Source organism: Nothobranchius furzeri, chromosome 7, assembly GCF_043380555.1.
Source record: "Nothobranchius furzeri strain GRZ-AD chromosome 7, NfurGRZ-RIMD1, whole genome shotgun sequence".
Classification (NCBI taxonomy): Eukaryota; Metazoa; Chordata; class Actinopteri; order Cyprinodontiformes; family Nothobranchiidae; genus Nothobranchius; species Nothobranchius furzeri.
This window is the reverse complement of record NC_091747.1, coordinates 79,957,504-79,965,003: the sequence shown is the minus strand read 5'-3', so window position 1 is coordinate 79,965,003 and position 7,500 is coordinate 79,957,504. Positions and strand designations below refer to the sequence as shown.

The window sequence follows — 7,500 nt, the reverse complement described above, 5'->3', positions numbered from 1 at the left end:
AGAAGGTGATTGGCTGCAGCCTTCCATCTCTCCAGGACCTGTACGTCTCCAGAACTCGGGGGCGTGCAGGCCGGATAGCAGCTGACCCTTCTCACCCGGGACACAGACTTTTCGAGCCGCTTCCCTCAGGCAGGAGGTTACGGTCCATCCAGACCAGAACCTCCCGCCATAAGAACAGCTTCTTTCCATCAGCCGTTAGACTTGTGAACAGCTTATAAATACACAACCATGTTCGTCAGCTGTACTTGACATAACGTCACGTTATTGGCCATATTATCATTACCTGCCATTTTTTATAGCTGAATGTTTTATGCTAGTTTTATTATATTTTATTCTACTTATTCTATTTTTGAAATTTATTATTCATGTTATATGTAGCACATTAGTACCGAAGCAAGTTCCTAGTTTGTGAACTGCTTGTTCACTGTCAATGGCAATAAACCTTTTCTGATTCTGATTCTGATTCTGTCCAACCGACCTCCTTTCAAAACCATTATGGCAGGCTGATATTGCAGCCAATTACACCTTGATGGTGGAGAAAGTTTTTCCTTTATCCATCAGGTCCTGCAAGAAGGTCAGTATGACTGCCACGGAGCACTGAAAAGTGATTTCCTGTTTCTCTCCACACCATTTTTTGAAAATAGACCACTTGCAGTGATACAGAGACCTAGTTGAGGGAGCCCTTGCACACTGAATGGTCTCAATGACCCTCTGTGGGAGTCCTACAGCCTGTAGGTTGGACCGCTCACGGGCCAAGCCCAGTGGGGCAATCTCTCTGGGTTTGGGTGGAAAACCTCCCCTTGTGCCTGAGATAGCAGATCTCTGCGTAGGGGCAGGGGCCACGGTTCTCCACAAAGGAGTTGTGTGATCTCCGCCAGCCAGTGTTTCGATGGCCAATGGGTTGCAATCAGAATCATTACCAGGTCCTCCGTTCTCACTCTGGTAAGCATGGGTGAGATGAGAGCCACAGGGGGAAATTCATAGAGCAGGGTCTGTGGCCATCTGTGGGCAAATGCATCCACTCCCAGAGGTGTGTCCTGATCGTGTAGGGAGAAAAACATGGGGCACTGAGTGTTCTCCCGAGAAGCAAACAGGTCTATCGAGGCCTGCCCAAAGCGCACCCAGATCATCCTGACCACCTCTGGGTGAAGTCTCCACTCTGCGTACAGGAGGTTCCCTCTGGAGAGAAGATCTGCCCCCAGGTTCCATATCCCCGGTACATGAGTGGCTCTCAGAGACCAGAAGTGTCGGCTGCTCCACAGAACAAGCTTGTGAGCTAACATGTGCAGGCTTTGGGATCTCAGACCCCCCTGCCGATTTATGTACGCCACAACAGTTGTGTTGTCTGTTCGTACCAGAACATGATGGTTTACGAGGAGAGGGAGGAAATGTCTCAACGTCATGTCGACTGCTGACAGTTCCAAATAATTTATGTGGAACCTGAGAATGTGGGAGGGTCAGGACCCGTTCACCGGTCTCCCTTCAAAGACCCCCCCCCCCCCCCAACCTGACAGAGAGGTGTCTGTCGTGGGGGGGCTCATTTTGTTTAAGAAATGAGTAGTCTCCGCCCCTTTATTCATTGATCTTTTGTTTTTCAACTTTTTTAGTTGCACCCTCAGTAAACCGCCTGGATGTGACAGCGTTGACATTTTTCATGTTTGAGAACATAGAACAGTGCTTGTGAGACATGTCACCAGGTCCTCTTGGTTGCCTACTGGAATTACACACTGTCTCTTTGGGGCGCATGGAGCAGATTGGAACATCTCTTCTTTCATGCGCAGAACATCCAAGCACGGAACTGGAAACAGTTTGCTCGCTGTGTCTTGGTAGCCTGTTAGGCTAGACACTTCCTTCTCCTCCCCACCTGAGTGGGGGCGGGCGGAGGTTGATCTGGACGAGCTGCATCAGGCCTCTTTTTCCACGGAGCTTTAGCAGGGGTGGGTCTCTGAGATGCTGCAGGAGCCGACTGCTGTTTCGCCATCTTTGGAACCTTGAAGGTTGGGGCAGGCGGGCCGCAGCTTGGGCAAAAGTTTGGCGTTGAGGAGGAGGAGGGGCTACGGGGGTGTACCGGTGCCCATCTGGGGAGGCATAATTTCAGAGCCTCATCATCCCGTTTCTTTTCCTCACATTTCTTTTACATCATGGAAACAGCAGCACCAAACAGCCCTTGTGGGGCAAGGGGGTTGTCGAGAAGATCTTCCTTCTCTTTGGCAGAGAGGGTGGTGAGATTTAGCCACCTAGCTCACTCCTGCAGGACCACCAGACCCATCTTTCTGCCCAGCGCTTGGACCGCAACTTTGTGAAGGTAAAGGCAGTGGTCGGTAATGATGCACACCTCCTCCCACAGCGTGGCCTCTGGTGATGCAGTCATCTCCTCTTCAAGTTCAGCCTGATACACCATCAGAAGGGATGAGGTGTTCAACGCCCGAACTGACAATGCGGCATCTTTGTAGGACTTTTCCGTCAAGGCAGATTGGAAACGGTCTGCTCTGGACGGAAGGGCGGGGCTTCCTGCGGCCATGGAGGTCTTTGGGTGCAGGTGAGCTGCCACTGCCGGCTCCACCGGGGGCATCTGTCGAAGACTGTGATTCTCCATTCCCTCACAGTCAAGCGCAGAACTCCCTGCCCCTGGGTGCCTGTCTCTGTAGGGTTTTTCCCGCCAGGAAATGCCAAATTCCTCCAGTAACTCGGAAAGAACGGGAGGAGTTGTTTCCCGGTGCGCTTCGCCTTTGGTAGTTTCTTTCCATCGTAGTGGGAGTGTGCCGATTCTGCTTGGACCTCCGGCCAAGGGATGTGAGCTTCTCCGCAGCGCATTTGCTCACGTCCTGCAGATCCAGATCCAGGGCAGGTGACGCAGATTCTCCGTCGCTGACACGGCCACTGCTCAGGAGCTGAGGTTTTGCGATCCGGCCTGAGGAGGTCAGAATGGGGCTGTCCTCCTCCTCTTCATCTGTCATGAGGAGCTCTGACGCTGCGTCAGAATCGTCGCCATCCTCTGCTCCGTGGTAGTGTTTTGGGCTGTCCGCAAGGTGGCGGTCCAGGAGTTCCAGTGGGAGCAGGTCCACGAGATCCAGAGTTTTACCCCAGCTCAGTCCAGGTTGAGTTTCGGAGGCAAGCATGGCAGCTTGGTCCTCCGCTCGCTGGTCCGTAGCTGTAGAAGCCAGTAACGGGTCACCGCTGGACAGAGTCACCCGACGAGCCAGACGGCGACGGAGCACCTTGAGGGAGAACCGGCTGCAGTGAGCGCATTCTTCCGGAGACTCAAGGGCTGTTTGGGCATGTTTGAGACCGTGACACATAAACATATGGTGAGTATTCCAGCTCAAAATTTTATTACCACAAGGGCAGGTTCTTGCCTGCGGGGTTTCAGCCCCCTTAGCGGCACCACTCGTGGCGTCCATGGCCCTCCTGGCGTTTAGCTTTGAAGCTAACGAGACAGTTTAGACAGCTAACGCTAGTCTAGGGTGGTTAGGTGGGGTAAGCGTTGCGGCTCTACCCTGTGTAGGTGGAATTGCTACCCTTCAAGTAATGCTACTCGGTAAAATGCCAACTGTTGAGCGTATTGCTACTCCTCACAGTTTGCAACTCACACTGCTGCTTGAAGGCAGGTTAGCGTGAGACTGTCTCTCGTGTAAAACCGTAAGACCAGGACCAGCGCCCGGCGGTAGAGTTCGCACTCCTCCTTTGGGCAGTTTAGCTAGCTCCAGTCCGACAGTCAGCACGCGAGAGGATTTTGGGAACTTCTGCTCGTAGCGAGAAGAGGTTTTAGAATACTGTCAGTGAGGAGCCGGCCCAATATATAAGTGGGGTTCCCGCCTCCTATATGCCGACGGATTTGTTCAAGCTGGCAGTGTGGAATAAGAGCTTCTGATGAGGTCACGCCTAGGCGTTCCCATAGTGAGACACGAAACGAATGCTATGAAAGAGAACCAGGCATGTTACCCTCATTCACTTGACAGTTTCAACATATTTGCAATGAATGACAGCTGGGATCAAATACTAACTAAGGAGGTCCAGTGTAAGCTCGTTGGGTGTGTGTGTGTGTCACCCCCCCCCCCCCCCCCCCCCCCCCCCCCCCCCCCCCCAGACACACGTTGGTACATCCATGTCCAAGGTGGTGCCGCTGTTTATGGATGCTTCACTATCGAATTGGTTGCATTTCTTGTTAATTGGAGTTTTATTTTCTCCTCTTCCTGTGCTGTTTGGACAAAACTACCCAACTAGTCTAACACTGTGGCACTCTGCTGAACATCTGTAGATCTTCAAAACTTCTACTTATTAACGATCTACAACAAACATCTTGGCTTAGCTGTACTGCCACCCGTGCACCACTCCAGGTGGGAAGCAACTGTGATGATGTGGGAAATGTAGAAGAGTGATGGTCCATCTCACAGCTTACGCATATTATCTTCACCCTCCCCAGACTGGCAACTATCATCTCCAGAGTTGAGAAGCTGCTGACCCATCCTGTCAGATTCACTTGCCTCACTCGACCCAGGGAATTCCAGCCAATGGTGGCACTTTCAGAGACAAAGGGTGTTTCTCAATATCATGGCGCCTAGCCTTGCAAGGCCAGGTGCCTTGCTTATCAGGACACTGTCCTTCCTTGGTCAAAGAAAACTGTTAAATGGAACAGACTTGCATCACGTGACCGCGGCTCCCACGGTGGTTACGTAACGTTACGTGACACAGGGGACAACATTATATTTTATACGTATTAGTTTCAATATAAATATATAACAAGCTTTTACTTTTAAAATTGTGTACATGTTTATTAAATTAAATATATAAGTGACTACCCACTAGCCACCAAAGCTGCAACCACTAAGCAACCAACCAACCAAAACTTCTTTGGATCTAAAAAAAACCATTTTAAATTAGTTGACTTACCGTAAATCCTCTAATATTGGCCTGTATTCAATTAACGGCTGGGTATCACATTTTGGCCGGTGTCGGAGTCGGCGGAGGTGAATAATGGCCTTTTTTTTTTATTGTGGCTGGATGGAATGTGGTAACAGGCAAGTACCACAGGGGGGCGGTTGTGTCATCCATCTCACTTTTGATTGGCCAGTGACAGACCGCGAGGGTCACTTTAACCGTGGCAGGTGCGGAGCCAAAGAGGAGGCGAAAATTTGATATCAAGTTCAAAGAGAACGTGCTGATATATGCTGCAGAACACTCTGGGGAGCAAGCTGCTAAACGTTTTAACATCGACCCATCCAACTGGATGAGGATTAAACTGAATTGGATTACTGGTATTTTATTTTTTTTACATTAAACTGGACAAAGATTGAATTGAATTTGAGGGGTTTTATTTTATTTTTTACTACAACCCAAACGAGACGAAACAATTCAACTTTGAAGCGGTAAGGTGGCTGTTGCCTTTTCTAATACCGGTATTTAATAACGTTTAAAATGCAGTACAGGTATGTTTGCTATTGTTTTGTTACAATACAGTATTTCCCTACTGTAATTTAGCATTGTTTTTAATGTTTTATATGCAAACCGCACCACGTTATGGTAACTGTACATTTTCAATAAATGAACCTAGTATTTTATAGGTTCAAATAGACACACCCCATTTTTATTCATTCTACTGGTAGTTCATTTTGCTCAGATAGAAATTGAGGCCTGCCTCCAATTCTGGCCCTCCTTCCAATAAACGCCTGGAGCTTGATGAGCTTGAGTAAAATACAGGCCCGGGCCTGTATTAGAGGATTTACGGTACTTTTAAAGTTGCCCCCGAAGTAGCTGCCGTTTTCTGGTCCGTCATCCTTTTGAAAATACTGCAGTGTATTCTGGGTAATTTTTGACCAAGGCTAGGCTACAAGACGCCTTCTGTGTATCCTTGCTCAGCTAGCTAAACGGCTAAAAAAAAGGAGAATACACGCCTCGGTAGAACATGAATATTGGAACATGTCTTAGCGACTGCTTGGTGACTCCTGATCTCCTAGGCAACCGGGGCGGGGCCAAGACATCAATGCCAAGGTTCCTTGGCATTGAGAAATACCCAACGAGATGGCGTATACTAAAATAATACGTAGCCTGATATTAGTTTGCAATGAAAAATGTTTCTTGCTTATAGCTCCTTTGGGTTAAATTACATATTTGCATTTAATGTTCCTCTTAGATATGGAATATTTGAGCGATCACTGAGCACCATAATGCAGCAGAGTTTCAGTCAGTTTGTCTTCTACTGTCCACAGGTCATACACTCCTCTCTTAACAGGTGCTCAAAAACACAAATGCATAGAATCTCTCAGTTAGCTGCCTGTCCAGTACAGGATCAACTTCAGGTTCTGCTACTTGCATTCAAGGCTCTTCACGATTTGGCCCCATCTGATCTCCACTACCTTCCTCTCTAATCTCCTTCTAGAACCCTGTAGTCAAATCGCCTGCAGCCCCTCACCCTTCTCAGATCCAAATTAAAAAGCAGGGATAACCGTACCCTTGTGTTTGCCACCCCTAACCTCTGGAACAACCTATCTCTCTAAATTTTATTAGCCCAAAACATGTCATTTGAAGAATCCCCTTTGTATTCTCTGGCATTTGACCACATTTTGATAAATTAGGTAAAACTGAGTCCATGACGCTGGAAAAGCTCCTGGCAAAGTGGTTGGAGTCATCATTAATGTGAATGTTAAATCGCCTACAATCACCAGTCAGGACAGCTTCACGGTGGGGGAGAAAAAGTTACTGAACTTTTGGAGGAAGAAACTGTTACCTGACCACCAGGCTCTTGCCAAAATCCCCCTCTTGTGTCTGGGCGAGGGAACACGATTTCCATTTGCTTTGATCATCATAAGGGGGCTAAAATTATAACGGTCAATCATTTACATAATGTTGTTCTGTTTCCTGCAGCTGTTCAACTGGTGGTGCTGGTTAAAGAAGAAGCTTTTGAAGAACTGAATGCTGGGGTGGACCAGCAGGACCCAGAACACTTCCACATAAAGGAGGAACAAGAGGAACTCTTGACCAGTCTGGAGGGAGAGCAGCTCAATTTGATGGAGATTGATGATGCCAGATTTTCATTCACTTCAGTTTCTATTAAGAGTGAGGACGATGAAGAGAAACCTATGTTTTCCCAGCTTCATCAGCAGCAAATAGAAGACAAACATATTCCAACCAGCAGCTCAGCTGACCAGATAAAAGCAGAAACTAGTGAAAGAGTAGAAACTAGAAGGACCCCAGATTTGAACCCTCATGAACAGACGGATTCTTCAGACACTGAAGTTAGTGGAGATGAAGAGAATGATGACGAGGACTCTGAACTGGCAGACTCTGGGCCTGAAACTGGAGAAAGAGATGATGACTGGAATGAAAGCAGATCTTCTAAGACAGATGTAAAGTGGTCCCTCCAGAAACATGTCAGAGTAACCAATCATTCAGCAATAAGATCTTCAGGCTGTTTAATTAATAATAAATTAGTTAAAGTAACACAACGTGTAGATTCGTGCAGGAAAGGCCGGATAAAACTAAAATCATATATTTGTGATGACT

At 47.9% G+C, this 7,500-nt stretch overlaps 1 protein-coding gene across 1 annotated transcript in view; it reads left to right on the top strand.

Annotated features, from left to right (window-relative positions):
* Positions 1-7,500, top strand: part of LOC107395596 (gastrula zinc finger protein XlCGF57.1) — a 29,709-nt gene that overhangs the window by 21,269 nt on the left and 940 nt on the right. The window contains exon 3 of the mRNA XM_015975005.3: positions 6,862-7,500. This exon is cut by the window's right edge and continues 940 nt beyond it. Coding sequence (XP_015830491.3) covers positions 6,862-7,500 — 639 coding nt within the window. The remainder of the gene's footprint in view (positions 1-6,861) is intronic.